Raw genomic sequence first — 17,765 nt, 5'->3', positions numbered from 1 at the left:
TGTGCCCTGCAGCAATCTGCCCGCTATCATACAGCTTGTCTATAAAAGGGTCTCACCCCTAATCACAGCCCACCAAGGGAGAGTTTACCTAAGCGGGGATCAGTGGCTGCTGTCTACGGAGCGGAGGACACTGCATTCAGTGTGCTGTACAGCCCCTCTACTCACATCTTACACAGACAAGTGCTGTGACTTCGGGACGGGCTACAACACTGCGCAGTGAGGAAAGCTGAATGGAACGGAGCAGCTGATCTGTGGTGAATCAGCTGCTCAAGAAGCACAATGCACACTTTTCCAGCCTGTCTAACTGCCGAGCCCGTTCTGCTAGACGGGATAATACACAATAACCAAATTACTATTCTATGTTCCTGTCGCTTACAGTAGGCAGTAAAAAAAATATGACAGATCTGCAAGGTTTTCCTCCTCATGGAGGATTATCTCCTTTATTTTTTACAAAAGCATTCGCTACAAAGGATCTGTACACAAATGCTGGCCACCCTCTCCACTTGACTGCACAATATTTTGGTGGTTGGACTGAGCAACTGCCATTCAGTAGGTGCTTTTGAAAATAAATAAAACCCTGAGAATCCCCCATAGTGAGAAAGACTAGTCCAAAATCTGTTAGATTTTTACATACTACTGTAAGCAGAAGCAACAAAGGAGAAAACAACAAGATGGTGCCGGGTGAGGACGCCACGGCCACAGGGCTCCGGTCTTTTTTTCTTTTTTCTCCCTATCTCCCCCGCTGGCGACCTCCTGACCACCTCCACCCACCTGAGAATGATGCAGGGGCCTCGGATGGGCCCCGCGGGCTGCTGGAGGATCGGGAGGTCGCGTGCTCTGCTCCGCTGCGGGGTGGGGATCGCCTGACCTGGGGGAATGCGTTGAGCCGGGGGAGCCGGAACACCGCTCTGGAGCCAGAACACCGCACGCAGCGCCGCCTCCACGCCGCATGTTTCTGCCTCTCCTGCCGGGACCTCATAGAGGGGCAGCGGCGGCTCCACACCGCACTCAGATGTCTGGGGATGCCACGTGGGCCCCACTCCGTCACTCCCAGCGATCGCAGCTGTTCCCGCCGCCACCACCAGCCGCAGTCTGGGCAGCTCTGGAATGGTGGGGCTGCCGGACCCCCTCCACCACGGGTAAAGATTGGAGGCCAGCATGGGAACGTGGGACACGTGAGGAGGCCTAATCGCAGCGGCTCCCCCAGGCACCATGGAAATGGCCACGCTGCCATGCGGAAATGGAGGGCCTTTTGCTGCCCCATCGCAGCTACAGACGAGGTATGCTGCCCCTGGCCTGTCCACTGCTGCCCAGCCAGGGTGCCCCCGGCCCTATGTCCACAAATTGCTGCCCAGCCGAGGTGCCCCCCGGCCACCACTGCCGCCCAGCCGGGGTGGCCCCGCGTCCTCCACTGCTGCCCAGCATAAGTGCCCCCCTGGCACCACAGGGCCCCACTGTGTCTGCGCCCTCAGAACCCAGCCGTGCGGACTTGTAATTAGAAGCGCTACTCCTCGGGCAACCCGGTTCGAGTGAACTCTGCTGTCCGCCTCCATCAGGATGCCCCGCTGCTTCTGCTTTCTGCTTTCTCTCTACTTCCGTGGACAATCGGGTGCACCTGTCTTGTTGGGAGCGTGTCGCTGTGTAGCGTCCAGTGCCGAAAATGGCAGAGCTCATATCAGCTCTCAGGCTGTATTCCTGTCCCACTCTTTTTTGTTCCTGCCATCAGTGTATGTAATTGCTATGCTTGTTTTACGTTAACTGTACATGTATGCTGTAATGCTTTGTTTTTGCTTTTTATTCTTGTTCTGCTTTTATTGTTTATACGTATACGTATGTACCATGCTTAACTGTATACGATGCTCTGCTTCACTGTACGCACAAGCTGTTAATGTTGTCCTATGTATGCTTGTCCCATGTCTACGTATGTACCATGCTTAACCGTATCCTATTTTCTTGTTTTTTTTCTTTTCATCAACGACCCTGTATGCGCCAAAACCAATTCCAGGTACAACCCACCGTTGTACTTGGCGAAATAAATTCTGATTCTGAAAAGTAATTTTTAGTGTATTTTATTGCGGGAGAAATTTACTTCTCAACATGCATGCACATTTTACATTTTTTCACAATAGTGGTCGTTTAATCCTCTAAAAAAATGTCTGTAGTCTGCAGGTTATCTCTACTTGTAATGTATAGCATGGAATCTAAGTTTAAGTCACTGTAGTAGTTCCTGCAGTAGTCTTGATCTGGGATATCTACCTCATTCACAGAATACAAGATGTAGGCGTGTCCTGAAAAACAGGACTGACACCTGGTTGTAGAATACAAGAGCTCAGTTACTCTGGGTCAATGTGTTAAATAGGCAGTTTCTGTTAGTATTGGCTGGTACAACCTATGAATTACACAGATCAGCTACCATCAGTAGGGAACGAAGGAAACGCTAGATTATGGAACAGATGCAATTTGCTGCTTTAGTAGTACACAGACTAGAGAAAAGCTTAATTTGTTAACAGGCATTGAAGAGTAACTCTGGAAAAGGGTACCTTAAAAGTTCACCGTTAACAACCAATACATATAGTAAATGTTTCATGCTAGAAATAAGAGAAAATTACCCTTTTTAGAGGAAAGAAGCACCTTTACAAATTCTTTAATAACCTAAAGAGGAACTGTAGTGAAAATAACAATGAAAATTATTTAGTCAGTGTTTGCCCATTGTAAAATTTTTCCTCTACCCGATTTACTTTCTGAAATGTATTATAGGCGGCATCATCTTTAGTACTAGCAGGTGATCTCTGCGGAATGATCATTTACTGAGAGTTCTAAAACCAGTTGAAAATATAGATGTCTCTCAGGAACCTCTGGGGGTGGTGTGAGTTGTTTTGGGAGTTCCACATAATAAGCGTCAGTGGAAGTGTAGGGCTACATATCAATGTACAGAAATATATAGGTATAGAACGTGTTTCTGATGCTAAAACCAGGATATTTCACGTAAAAACAGGATATCCTGCATTCTTCTATATGTCGTTACAGTTCCTCTTTAAAGCATTATGTAGCTAATGAGCTGTTAGAGATTGAAAACTCCCAGCCTGGCATGTAAGGTCACAGATTGCCTATGTTCTAGTCCAGTGATGGCTAACCTTGGCACTCCAGCTGTGACAAAACTACAAATCCCATCATGCCTCTGCCTCCCCAAGTTATGCTTAGAGCTGTCAGAGTATTGCAATGCCTCATGGGACTTGTAGTTCCACCACAGCTGGAGTGCCAAGGTTAGCAATCACTGTTCTAATCATTTTGTAAACCAGTAACCTGATCAGTATAATGAAATATGTTTACCTGTTTTATAGTCTTGTGGCAGAACTGGTCACAAGTGAACAGAAACTAAAGGAGAAAGACACTGCACAATGCAGTGATAAATAAGGTAGGAGGACTGCTACTAAAAAGAATCTGTCATTTAAATAAACACATGGCACCTGCGTTGGTCTCCATTGCAGAGCTGACCTCATTCAACTACACTGAACAGAACAGCTCTACGCTGCTCATAAAATACATGTAGCAGTGAATAAGTGGGCTGGTCTGACAGTGGTGTCTATGCACAGCGGTTTGAAGTCCCCTGGCGTGTTGATGGCGTACGCTCAGCAATGTGACAGTGAGCCTTAAAAGGAACCAGAGGAGAGACATATGGAGGCTTCCATATGTATCTCATTTTAAACAATGCCAGTTGCCTGGCATCCTGGTGATCTCTGTCATCAGTAGGGTCTGAATCACACCTGAAACCAGCATGTAGCCAATCTTGTCAGATGCATCTGATCTGCATGCTTGTTCAGTGATTATGAATAAAGTATTAGAGGCAGTGCATCTGCAGGACAGCCAGGCAATGTGCACTTTCTATAAGAAAATAAACATGCCAGCCTCCACATGGCTCTCACCTCGGGTTACCTCTAATACTTTGCAGAAATAAATTCAAATATTCACAGAACATATCTAACCCTCAAGCAGCTTTACCCAATGGTAGTGGCAGCAGACTGTCCTAAATGTCAAAGGGACCCCCGGGACCTGCTTCATAGGTTATTTTCCCCCATATTGTGGAAATCTCAAACACACGTGTGTTAAATAGTACTATTTCTTGAAAAAATTCCAATCCACTGAAAAAATTGATCGGATTGGTCAAATCAAAATAAAAATTATACAGTGTGTGGCTACTTTACTGATTCATATGCTTATTAACTTTCGGACACAAACAGTGCTGTATGTTTTTTTTTTATATTTGTTTTTCTGGAATTCGTCCAATAAAAACATTTTGATTTAAATAAAAACTTCTTTGGAAAACCCAAACAGACCCACTCCCTGCATGATGGGGGTGGTGACTAAGCAGTCACATGGCAGCTCAGTTTCTCATGAATTTCTTCACACAGAGAACTCATAGGATAGGCAGCAAAACTAGCGGCTCTTCAGACCTTTATCATAGTTTTCCCAGAGTTAGTCTTTAAAGTAAATACTAGAATTACATAACAGCGTGTAGTAGACTGTATTCTTCCATCAGTATTCCGTTAGGATGTTTACACAATCAAAACACCATCTTACCAATGATTTTTAAGCAGCCATCAGGGTGGAACTCTCCAATGTCTCCAGTGCAGAACCAGCGCTGACCATTCTCATCCACATAAAAGTCCTCCTTTGATTTCTGTGCATTCTTGTAATACCCCATAGTTACATTAGGCCCACCAATCAGGATCTCTCCTCTGGGACACGGCCTGTCAGTGTTGAAGTAACCACCTGTGTAACAGATTGGTTATACATTGGGAAACAGGTCACTATGACGAATTAACATGACAGATAACTTGGCACACTTCTTGGCAGCAAGGAAAAATAAAGCAATAAGTCAAGTTTTTCCCACCAAGTTTACTTCTCATTTATCTGAGAACTGCTGACCCTCATGAGAAAAAATATTAGGGAAAAATATGATATATCACATAGGAATTGAGCTTATCTTTATGTCATTTCCTGCCAAGTTATCATTTGCTGACATCAGAAGTGTTTATGAAGGCAGGATATTTAAGGTCTTGGAGATAAGGGTCTATACTTCTGCATCATCACGCTGAACACCAAGAAATAAATCATAGAAAACCGCTTATGTACACATCTACAGCTTTTGGCTAAACTCCACCTTCAACTTGATGAAATCACTGGCGTGCATATACATGTAATGGATCAGAGCTTAAATAAGCTAAAAGTGAAACGGTTGTCAAAAGCATTTTTTCAAGCTTTTGATGGGCAGGGAAAGGTTAGGACACATGTAAGCTGCCAAATCTATTATACTGCACTCTCGCTGTAATCTGCCTCTGGTATTCATAATCTAACTGAACAGCTAGCATTTCAGTATTTTATGTCAATAGGCTGTATGCTTGCAATAGCCATACAGGAATGCATGCATTAATTTCCAATGTGGCAAGTGGCAGATATTCCTCAATCAAATGGGTAAGAGCCATATAGGAGGCTTGAGCTTGGTTAGTTTTTAGAAGGACCTTGAGCGCCAATTAAAAACAAAATTTAGACTTACCTGGGGCTACATCCAGCCCCCCGTAGCCCACGAGGTCCTCCGGCATCCTCTTTTCCCCCTCTCCTGGGCGTACATATGCAATCGCCACCGGGAGACTTGGGCACAGGATACAGCCGGTATGGCTGATCCTGCTGCTGCACAAGTCCCGGCGACGTTAATTACTATTCCCCCTCTAGGTCCACATGGATAGTGGGGAATTATAGTGTTTTAAAATGTAACTTCTGCTCATTCTTCTAAAGGCGCTGAAGTTACTCAGTGAGCGCCCAAATCTCCTCGCTCTCCTGGTTTCGCTTGCAGCTCGGGTAATCATCTAAGGTATGTAACATTTTTTACTTTTCAAAATCTGAAGCTGTTTTTTCTAACTTTCACAGGAAGGTAAGGTTTTTTTTTTAACTTTTTGATGGATGGTGTTGAATTAAGCTACAAGTAAAGCAACAAACTTAATGCGCTAGGGTTTCTCCCTCCATATGTAACTAGTTATTGGACTTTCTTATCAATCCCCCTGAAGGCGTCAGGTTGGTCAGGTTAGGAAAACACATTTTCTCCATTTACACCCCCGAGCACTGGCGTGCCACAAGGCTGTGTATTAAGTCCTCTCCTCTACACACTTTTCACCCATGGATTAAACGCAACTGTTACATTTGCAGAGGACACAACTGTCATTTTATATCAGACAATGTGGAGGCTGCATACAGGGAAGAAGTAAGGAACCCGACTGCATGGTGTGGCATCAATAATCTGTTGTTAAATACAAAAAAAGAGCAAAGAAGCTATCCTGCATTTTTAGGACCACCAAAAAGACCAATCACAAACTGATAATGATCAATGAGGAGAGAGTTCCCAGCTTTAAGTTTCTGGGAGTCACCATCGCAGACAACACCTAAGCTGTATTTGGCAAAGCACAAAACCAACTATTTGAGAAAGCAAAGGAGCGCAAACCTTCCTCAGAAGGTGCTGGTTCATTTCTACAGATGCACCATAGAGTGCCTTGACCAACTGCATGAAGGCATCTCATGTTCTGTCCCTAATAGGCACCTACTAATGTGGCCTCTAGTTTCTAATGAAATAAAAGTAGCCACATACAGATGAAGATAACACACCTGAAGTACACATTTCAAATGTTGAAATGTACTTGAAATCGTAATTAATGCTTACGAATTGCAGGGAATTGCCAGGAGGTATGGCCACGTCCCAACACAGGGCTCCAGCGCTTCCAGAGTACACACTTTCTGAATGGTAGCATGTTCAAACCCTGACACTCATGACAATATCCTGGGGATTTGGGTGGGCCTCTGCTCCATTAGCGTCCTTTCACACTATACATGTTGCAATGACATCGTAATGCAATGGTGGTGAAAAGTCACCTTGCAGGTTAGAAGAGTGATGAAACTCATACAGTGAAGCATACAGTAGTACACAGAGTATGCTTCACTGCTACTGTAAATATGCATGTTAAACACACCGCATGCTGTGTGCCACCCTGATAGGACCTGCCGCACCATACTTGATGTGACTGTACTATAGAAATATCATTGCGTCATGTTGGGATTTGATTATCATTATCTGTTGTAACATATGCAGTGTGAAAGGCCCTGATACCAAACAAATAATGGTGTTGTCTAGTTAGCTAAGCCAGGCTGCTGGAGTCCTGTGACAGAGGTGCCGACACCTTCGGACATCAAATGGCATCTAATTTACTACAGCAAGATTACTTTAAAGTGAACCTGATGGCTACAACAAGTTTACCCCATAGCAGAGTCTGTAGAGGAGTCATATGATCAGCTGAGCAGGCACTGTAAAGACCGAGGGGGTGGGAAAGTGTGGAAGTTCAGAAAGCATAAGCTCAGTGAGGTCATTTTCAGAAATGATGGACAGATTATTCACCTGCAAAGTTTTGGACATTTGGCAGCGGATTTTAGAATAAAAAGCACACATTTATATTTTGTGGTAAATATGCTCTATATGGTGCAAACGCCCTTTTTTGGCAAGGAAGTGGCAGGTTTACTTTATCTTCATCTGTCATGCCATAATGGGAAAAATAAATCTATGGCTCTAGTCACTGCTGCGCTTCACAGAGTAACAGGAGCTAGGCTCAAATGCTGACCCTTTAGCTACAATACTTACATGTTTACTAAACTCAGAGAATGAACAGCAAAGCTAGCAATGTCTAATCTAGCATTTATCTGCAGTGAACAAATAACAGGCCTGAAACTCATAATTCAAAAATTATAACCTTGTTTGGAGGAGACCAATATAATAAAATGTAACTTTTAATAATTTAGTTAAAAACAGACATGTTGCTAAAATATACTGAAACGTGACGATGATTGACAGTGGGTTGAGGACAGGTCAGCCTTGGTAACATCAACCTACACTAAAGTGTAAATAAAACACCACCCACAAACAACCCTACATGTTTCATCCCATCAAATAGGGGGGGGGGGGGGGGGGGACTTCTTCAGGGGTAAAAAAGTGCTCAGTGCTTAAGTGCAATATCTAATATACACATTCAAAATAAATCACATAACGACAGCCTGTTGGCTTAAACAGCAGCCATTATTTTCCTGAAGTTGCCATTGCTCCTGCCACAGTTTAGTGTAGTGGTACAAGGTACAGCCTTCCTGCTTGTTAGGTGTCTGCATGAAAACACACTATCTAGTGTAGTAAAACAGAGCAAAGACCATGAGAAATAGAAACGTGAATACTGGTCCTCGCAACGGAGGGTGCACAGATGCACGGCAGAGTGAGGGGACCCTACACACACCCCCAACAAGACTGCAGAAGACAGCAGCAGGTAGTGGTGAGAATTACAAGGCAATGCAGAACAGCTCACCACTATTATTTATTGTGCTTTAAAAGCATAACCCTCACATTAATTGAAGCAAGCACCCTAAGGCCTAGGACCAACTAGCAGTGCTTTAGTATAGTTTGCATGGTAAAATCGCAGACCTCCACGATTTCAGATAATTTCGGCACTTTGCGATGCTTTGCAAAGTGCCACTAGTCGGTCCCAGGCCATATATTTGTATTCCAAACAACATTTAAAGCCTTCTTTTTAAAATAATAGTTTCAAACACCTCTAATGGTGTCTAACAATGGCTCATTGTCTCTCAGTGTCAACAGTCATCGCTTCAGGAGATTTCATGATCTGAAAATGTTCCTTTCTAGCAAGAAAATCTTTAACAGTCATGACTTGCAGGAAAAAACAACAATTAACAAACAAACAAAAATTAATATCTTGGAAGAGGTCAGATTAGTTCTCACAGGGAGAGAATGCTTCCCGCAACGATCACGGACTTGTGCACTGACATTGACTGTCGCAAACTGTCTAAATCGCTCTTTTTACAATGATGGAGAATCGAGTTTGTGCAAAAAGCTTACATAGGTCATGTGTGGGTGGTGATGGGATAGGCAGAGGAGTGTATATTATACATTGCTAATTAAAGGACAATTGAAGCGAGAGCGATATGGAGGCGCCATTTTTATTTTGTTTTACACAATATCAGTCGTCTGGCAGTTCTGCTGATCCTCTGCCTCTAATACTTTTAGCCATAGACCCTGAACAAGCATGTGGCATATCAGGTGTTTCTGACATGATTGTCAGATCTGATAAGATAAGATTAGCTGCATGCTTGTTTCTAGTGTTATTCAGACACTACTGCAGTTATTAGCAGGATTGCCAGGCAACTGGTATTGTTTAAAGCGGATCCGAGATGAAAAATGAACTAGAACAACTGGTCTATATATCATATCTAAAGTTTAGATAGCTTAAACAGCGAATCTAGCTGCAAACAGCTTCAACAGAATATGATTATTTCTTCCTGTGATACAATGACAGCAGCCATATTTTACATTACACACAAGCTGATCTGTATCTCCAGCACTCAGCCTGTGAATCCCCCCCCTTCTTTCTCCTCCCCTCTGCCTCCGAAATCTCTGGCTAGTAACACCTCCCCCTCCTCCTGCCCAGACTGAGCTCCCATAAGCCCTTGCTACTGTCTGAAAATGCCAAGGCACTCTGAAAAGCTGTGGGCAAGGCTTGTTTAGTTTACAGGGAATTAGAGTATTAAAACAAAAACAAAAAAAGTATTTGGCTCGAGGAATGCCCTATAAACAATAGGAAAGGTACACAATTATGCAATGAGTAAAAGTTCATCTCGGATCCACTTTAAAAGGACACATGGCAGCCTTAATATACCTCTCACTACAGTTGTCCTTTAATGCTAATTTACTATGATATGCATTAAGGAATAAGACAAGGTTTAAAAGATTGGCACCCATGCAACATAGGTCATTGACATAAACTTACCTTCCTCCCAGTTCTTGAGCTTAATCTCGCTGCACACGAGAGGCGCTCCCACCCTGCCCGTGCTGTAGTCCCACACTGAAATACAGAAACGTACTTTTTATCCTGCAAGTCTTGCGGCAGCAGTGAACAAAATAGAGCAAATAAAATATGATGCCGTCTGCAACCCGGTTTATCACAAAATATTATGCACTGTTGGCTACACTGCTTTCTGCTAAGATAACGAACTACAATACGCTTCTTGACTTTCACATTAAAACAAAACCTCAACAGAGAATACTTGCATAACTGGTATAAACCGGAGTCACAGCACTATAAAGCATAACAGAACAATATGTACAATGCAGGGGTGTAGCTACAAACCTGTAATGGGGTCCACTTCCCATGTTACTCTCACTAACTTCCCTACCATTATATCTCACACACACACTTACACTTTGTTCACATGAACACAACTCATTACGCAAGTAACCCTTTGAACCTATAGGGCCTTTTCACAATTTACCGCATTACTACTGCAGGGCAATGAAAGCCTATGGGTGCTTTCATATTACCTGCGGTGCGCTGGAAGTGCTCAATCTAACACATTTCCAAAGTCTGTGGAGATACAGGGATTTTAAAAATGTTGGTGGCGGCGGTGCGTGGAAGCGTATTTTTACAATGCACTTCCGTATACCCGAAACAGGAAGTGACCGCAAGCCTGCGGCACTTCCTGTTTGGACAGATGCCAGAAGGGTGAATACTTCATCGTAACATGGTATTCCCTGAAGGCTTGTTTTTGGCGGTGCGGTGTTGCCGTTGCACTGCTGACGCCAATATGCAGTGTGAAGCCAGCCATAGGCTCAGTTTGCGCTATAGCGGCTGCCCTGCAGTCTGACGACTTGTGCCCTCAGTGTGGAGATTTTACTTCACTTTCTGTCTTTGGGACTTTCTTGGGGCGTTGTAGCTTTACATTTGAAAGCTAGCTGATAATAAAGGACAGCAATAAAAGCTAGAAAGAAATTCTGATTTCCCCACTCTACACAAATGTGTTTTCTGTTGCGGTCTCCATCTCATTGGACAGAGATTAACTTACTTCCTGCTTGAACAGGAAGTATTAGAAGTTGTCAGAGATGGACACAAAATCTGAACAAGAAGTATTAGAAAGTCCCACAGAAGGAGTCAAAAAGCAGCATTAACTCCTCACCAAACCGAAGAAAAAAAGAACCTCTCTCCTCTTACTCAACCCTTAAATAAGGCTAAAATATGAAGGGAAAATAATTGTATCCTTGTTTGATACTTACTTTCAGTAATGGTACCAGCACCACAGGTCTCAGTGAGGCCATAGCCTTGACCCACAGGACAGCAGAAACAGATATTCATGAAGCGCTGAGTAGCAGCAGAGAGAGGGGCACCACCAGACAGCAGGACTCTCAGCTTCCCTCCAAGCAGCTTTCTCACTTTCCGAAATACAACCCTGAGAAGGGGGGGGGGGGGGGGGGGGGGGGACAACACAAAGGATTAGTCAACTTTTCTATAATTGTGTGCGATTATTCATCATTTTCTTGACCAAAAATCTTGGAGTGTACACAGGGGCTCCCTGATGTGATTTGCTAGCTCTCTCACAGTTCACTCTTGCCCGACTGCTTTTGTTCTTGTAGGACTTTCTTTTGAAGTTCCTGCAGCAGGACCCCGCTCATTTGTCTTGTCCCTCCCGCCCAACTCCAGAGTGGAACATCCTGCCCGGCCAGGAGCCAAACTGCATGCCTGTAAAGCCCCAAAATTACCACATTACCTTTCAGCTTCCTTACATTACATACATGACACAATCCAACATCCAAATAAATAATACGATTAAGCCAGTAGCGTCACTGACTGTTATTCTCAGCATATATCGGCATATTAATACCTACAATTGTTCAGCTATTTGGCAGGGTTAACCCCATAGAAAAAGCATGGGGAACTGAGGCATAGGCCTAAGCAATATCAGTTGCGTGGCTATCCTGCTGATTCTCTGCCTCTAATGCCTTTAGCCATAGACCCTGAACAAGCATGCAGAAGATCAGGGGGTTTTGATATTATTGTAAGATCTGATAAGATTAGCTGCATGATTGTTGCTGGTGTTATTTAGACACTACTGCAGCCAAAAAGATCAGCAGGGCTGCCAGGCAACTGGAAATGATTAAAAGGAAATAAATATGGCAGCCTCCATAAACTTCTCGCTTCAGGTTCCCTTTAACCACTTAAGGACCGGGCATCATTAGCACAATGATGCCCGGTCCTTAAGTGGTTAAAGGGAACCTGAAGCGAGAAGTTTATGGAGGCTGCCATATTTATCTCCTTTTAATCATTACCAGTTGCCTGGCAGCCCTGCTGATCTTGATCAGCACAATCTGTGCAGCGTGGGCTTTCCAGCCCACAGCACAGATCAGCAGGCAGCCAGGGCGACCAGACTCCCCCCCCCTCCCCCTTTTTCCCCCACTAGGGGGATGTCCTGCTGGGGGGGTCTGATCGCCGCCGGCTATTTTTCGTTCGGTGGGGGCTCCTCAAAGCCCCCCTCCGCAGCGATTTTCCGCCTCCTTCCCCTTACCTCCCTCCCCTCCTTCCTATGGGCTGCGCAGGACGGATATCAGTCCTGCGATGCCTTGGATAGGCCCCAGCCTATCAGATGCCGGCGATAACCGGCCAATCAGAGGCCGGGGATCGCAGATCTCCTTTACGGCGCTGCTGCGCAGCAGCGCCGTATGATGTAAACAGCGGGGATTTCTTCCCCACGTGTTTACATTTAGCCTGCGAGCTGTGATCGGCGGCTCGCAGACTGTTCACAGAGACACCCTCCGTGAACTGGCATGGAAATTCCATGCTATACCACTAACGACCAGCCGACGCCTATCGGTGTTAGGCGGTCGTTAAGTGGTTAAAGGACACCTGAAGTGAGAGGGTTGTGGAGGCCGCCATATTTTTTTTCCTTTTAAGCAATATTAGTTGCCTTGACATACTACCGATTTCTTTGGCTGTAGTAGTGTCTGAATCACACACCTGAAACAAGAATGCGGCTAATGCAGTCAGGATTCAGTTGGAGCACCTGCATGCTTGCTCAGGGTCTATAGCTAAAATTATTACAGGCAGAGGGTCAGCAGGATAGCCAGGCAACTGGTATTTATGTAAAAGGAAATAAATATGGCAGCCTCCATATCCCTCTCAGTTCGGGTGTGCTGAGAGGGGGAGGGTATACACCAGCGGTTCTAGATGTAAGCCTAGCTTCAGGGGCATAAAGATGTCATTTGCATATTCAGTAGTGGTGCATTGTGGGAGATCACAACCACTCACTTAGGCCTGGAACCCACTGCAAACCGCAAACGCTAAACGCAACCGCTAGCAATTTGTAACAGCGGTTTGCAAGCGGATTCATGCGCGTTTGCGGTCGCGTTTTGCAACATTGTATTTTTTTGCCCAGCGGGTGCGTAGCGTTTTGCGGTTTGCGGTTTTATCCTGATTGGTCGTGTGAATAATTTTTCATTTTGTTACATTGCGCTGCACCGCAAAACGCTAGCAGAACCGCTCAGTTTAGGTTTTGCTGAGCGTTTCCACTAGCGTTTCAATACTTTCCATTGAAGCGCTAGCGCTCCCAAAATGCTGCAGGTCCTGCGTTTGCGTTTCTGAGAAACGCAAACGCTCCTGTGGAAGTTGCCCCATCCATTAACATTAGCACAGCGTTTTGGCAAACTGCTAGCGTATCGCAGTGCTGCCAAAACGCTGCTAAAAGCGCTCCTGTGGGTTCCAGCCCTTAAAGGGGAACTGAAGAGAGAGGTGTATGGAGGCTGTCATGTTTATTTCCTTTTAGACAATACCAGTTGCCTGGCAGCCCTGCTGATCCTCTGCCTCTAATACTATTAGCCATAGCCCCTGAACAAGCATGCAGCAGATCAGGTGTTTCAGTGGTTCAGACTTATAAGTCTGATCTGACAAGACAAGCTGCATGCTTGTTTCTGGTTTTAATCAGATACTACTGCAGAGAAATAGACCAGCAGGGCTGCCAGGCAACTGGTATTGATTAAAAGGAAATAAACATGACAGCCTCCATATACCTCTCTCTTCAGTTCCCCTTTAAAGCTGAATTATTGCAAATACCTTCTGTTTTAAGGCGGCAAACTACAGTAAACCCTCAGGAACACTAATCTCTAGTAGAGTTGGTTCTGAGTTGACAGACAGGACTTTTGCCAATATAACTGCAAACAGTAGCATTTGGAGTACCGCATATGCAAGTTTTACAATGGGGCCCCCCAAGCACTCTATACATAATTGATACGGCGCACCAAAACCTGCCAATGGCAACTACAGTGTCTGAGGTGCAAGAAGGGGATGGGGAACAGCTTGTTAGTGATTACCACCATTCACAGTATCTATAGAAGTGATAATTATGAGCACAGGATCAATAGAGAGCCAATTCTGTAGTTGAGGGAGGGCCCTTCGGGCCCCTCTGGCCCAAGGGCCCCGATGCGGTCGCTACCTCTGCACCCCCTATTGCTACGCCCCTGCCGCATATATAATCCAAGAACAGACATGTTATGGAGATTTGAACTAACCTACTAAAAATTAAAGTACCATGACAAATTCAGAGCCCAGGGCTGAGGGGGCTTTATTTGCTGTGCAGGGTCATACTTCCTCTGAGCTGTTATGTGTTGCTAGACAGCAGCTGGAAGAGGCCATTGCTCCATAGAAGAACTGGAGAGGACTCCAAAGCAAGGTCACCTAGTGAACTCTAGACAAGCCATTAACAGGCGGAGACAATCCACTTCCCAGAATGCAGATAATGACTCCTAGACCTTCTCACAAATTTATAGTTCTAGTCATGCCACAATGCCCCTCCCTGTGGCCTCATTTTCCCTGGGCCAGCAACAGACGGTCTCAATAAAACATGCGTTCCTGTTGCTGCCACAGTACCTTGTGAAACGTCTGTAGATTGCCATTTACCTCATGCGTTTTTTTTGCAAGTATCAGTAACCCTTTATGTGCTTAACATGTTGCTTCTAGCAAGCCAGGTGGATAAACTAAAACCGCTTTGCTGGTAAAGCGGAATACAGGACTATGCCATTATGCAAACTATTTGCATGTTTGATGCAGCCGTTCCAAAGAAAATTCCTTTGGAAAAGTCAGTCTAAAGTCTGGTAAACAGTTCAATTAAGAGCAGCCAATCCCTGACCAATTTGACCACCTCCATATAGTATGAGTAGATTGTGTACATTCTACATAGAGGTGGTAAAATTGGTTAGTGATTGGCCAATAATATTAATGATGTCCATTTATGATACAATCTTGATTTAATAATCTCACCGCTTATATGCAATATAAAGGACTACCAAAAGTAATCATTTAAAGTATATTCACTCTGTGTACCCTTCTACAACACAGATTGGGCAAGATTGTACAAACAAGATTGTATAATTGAGGGGCAACTTAATCTCATCTCGTTATTCTCCCTTCCTCATCCAATCTGTTCTAGGGATGAGCTAGATCAGGGGTAGGGAACCTATGGCTCGGGAGCCAGATGTTGCTCTCTTGATGGCTACATCTGGATCACAGACAGATCAGTAGGGGTTGATTCACTAAGCTACACAGCTCAAGCAGCGCAGCTTAGTGTGGCAGCACAAGTAACATTTTCAAAGTAGGCACGCTACTGCTCTAGCATGCACTACTAACTTACTCACACTACCCCAAAACGAATAGCTGCTTCAATTGTCTCACTCAGGACTGTCAGGTCCAGTGACTTTGTAGGACGAGACTCCCGCACTTTGATTCGCCCAATAGGCTGCCTGTCACTTGACAGGCAGCCTATTGGGACAAAGTGCGGGATCTCGTCCTACAAAGTGAATCAAACCCTCAAGTCAGCTAGCTAATTGTACAAGCGGTTAGTCGGTATTTCTCCTGTTTGGCTCTCAGGGAAATTGCTGATTTTGCTCAAACCCAAGAGAAGCTGAAGACGTGTCTGACACTTCTGCTGCCCATCGGATCAACTGTATACACAACACCATGGCAACAGGACTACCTGGCCCTTTGCTGCGCATGAGCACAGTCACAGTTTGAAACATATTGGCTCTCACGGAATTACATTTTAAAATATGTGGCGGTTATGGCTCTCGCAGCCAGAAAGGTTCCTGACCCCTGAGCTAGATCGATTTTGAGAAAAGCAAAATTGTACAGATTGTGCGGGGGTGAGGATGTTGCGCTTTGTAAGCAGGGGTCAGCTCACATAGGCCGCCATCTCCCTTCTGATGCACTCTGCGTTGCTTTCTATCTTCTGACACTTCTGTCTTCACAGCCGAAGTTCCGGTTTAGAAAGTGAAAGTGTCAGCAGATGAAGAGAATTAGGGAGGACATCGGAAGGGAGGGACGATCTAGTCGAATTAAACTCAACTTACACAGCCTGAACCTCCCATTCCCAGGACGATTACGCTTTTCACAAAATCGATCTTGCTCCTCATGTCCTGTCCAGCTCATCCTCACACATCCCATCTCTTAGGAGGGGAAAGAGACATTACCTGTCACATAGTGGCGTGCTGTACCCTCTGGAGATTTGCTTCATTTTGTAGTTGTAGGCAAGAGAGAAGAGGCCTCTCTGAACTGGACTCATTGTAGCAACTTTACCCATAACATTCTTGTAAATACGATCCATTATTTCCTAAAAATAAAAAGAACCTGTAAATATGATAAAATATGACAGGACATACTGTATGTATGTTTCACATTAAAAAATTGATTAAAAACTGCTGACCAAAATATAACTACCATGCTTAGGGCAGAGAAAGGTTACAAGCTCTCATGTTTAATCATGGCAAAAAGTCACTATCTTGGTGATGAAGCAACAAAGTAAAGGGTATCTCTATAACAAAACATAGACTAGTAAACACCGCAAAGGTTCTATTTGCTGGATTTCATGGTCCCTTATCCTAAGCTCTGGCTCCTGCCAGTGGTTCTACACTAGTTCCAGGTCAGAGAAATCATAAAGCATGCATTTAGTCAGAGAACCAGCATTCTATCAAGCCCTATATTTATATTTTATATTATATGCTCATTTCAGAGAAAGCCTGAATTGGTAAAACTATAGCTGCTGGCATGGCTGATCCTAATCAGAATTATCTATGTAATGAGCTAATTGAACAACTGGTCTACTTCAGCCTGGTTTCCTGAAAAGTAAATAGAAAGTAAAAATCATTTTTATTTTAGCCAAGAAAAAAAAAAAGACTACAGATATGGTTTTAGTGCAGAAAAGTTCAAAGGATTGTTCTGTTTGCTTTGCAGCTAAATAAAAGCAGATTTGAAATTAGGCTGTCACAGCCAGTGTTTAGAATTAAATTAAAAATGAAGCCCATAAACTGAAATCAAAAGTATCAGAGACTGTTTTATGTTATAGGTAGTAAACCAATGAGATAGGGAGTGTAGGTTGCTTCTTAACCTGAATCAGCCCATAAGACGAAACACTGTGCCATATCAGAATAACTATTTCGCCAAGCATGACTGGGTCATGCCCGGAATTGTTTTTGTCCCCTGTGCCTCCCCTTTGCCCCCCTGAGACTCCAGTGTACCCCTCTGTCACCTCTGTTCCCCCATGCCACCTCTGAACTCCCATGTCCCCAGTGTACTGCAGCAAAATATTTCACAGACAAACATTTTTTCTTAAAATTGTTTAAAATGGATTTTCTTAAAAACTACAAGGTCTTAATGATTTTTTTTTTGTTTTCCTAGAATCAAAATTTTACATTGTCAGGCTGTTTATATTTGTCAGGTCGTTGGTAAGTCAGGTTTTCATAAGCCGGGGACTACCTGTACTAATGTTTTATTTACCATTAATAAAACAAAGAAATACAATTATCTCATGTTTATTTTCAGTTCAGATTTGCTTTAAAGAGAGTCTGAAGCCAAAATCAT

The 17,765-nt window shown here is 44.1% G+C and overlaps 1 protein-coding gene across 1 annotated transcript in view; it reads right to left on the bottom strand.

The window, feature by feature from the left end:
* The window catches only part of ACSL3 (acyl-CoA synthetase long chain family member 3), a 152,679-nt gene that overhangs the window by 15,164 nt on the left and 119,750 nt on the right, over window positions 1-17,765 (bottom strand). Inside the window, exons 9-12 of the mRNA XM_068280564.1 lie at window positions 16,379-16,518; window positions 11,144-11,316; window positions 9,864-9,938; window positions 4,579-4,770 (exon numbers count right to left, since the gene is read on the bottom strand). Coding sequence (XP_068136665.1) covers window positions 4,579-4,770; window positions 9,864-9,938; window positions 11,144-11,316; window positions 16,379-16,518 — 580 coding nt within the window. The remainder of the gene's footprint in view (window positions 1-4,578; window positions 4,771-9,863; window positions 9,939-11,143; window positions 11,317-16,378; window positions 16,519-17,765) is intronic.

This window comes from Hyperolius riggenbachi, chromosome 4, assembly GCF_040937935.1.
Source record: "Hyperolius riggenbachi isolate aHypRig1 chromosome 4, aHypRig1.pri, whole genome shotgun sequence".
Taxonomy (NCBI): domain Eukaryota; kingdom Metazoa; phylum Chordata; class Amphibia; order Anura; family Hyperoliidae; genus Hyperolius; species Hyperolius riggenbachi.
The sequence above is the reverse complement of the archived record's forward strand: the minus strand, read 5'-3'. Positions and strand labels throughout refer to the sequence as shown.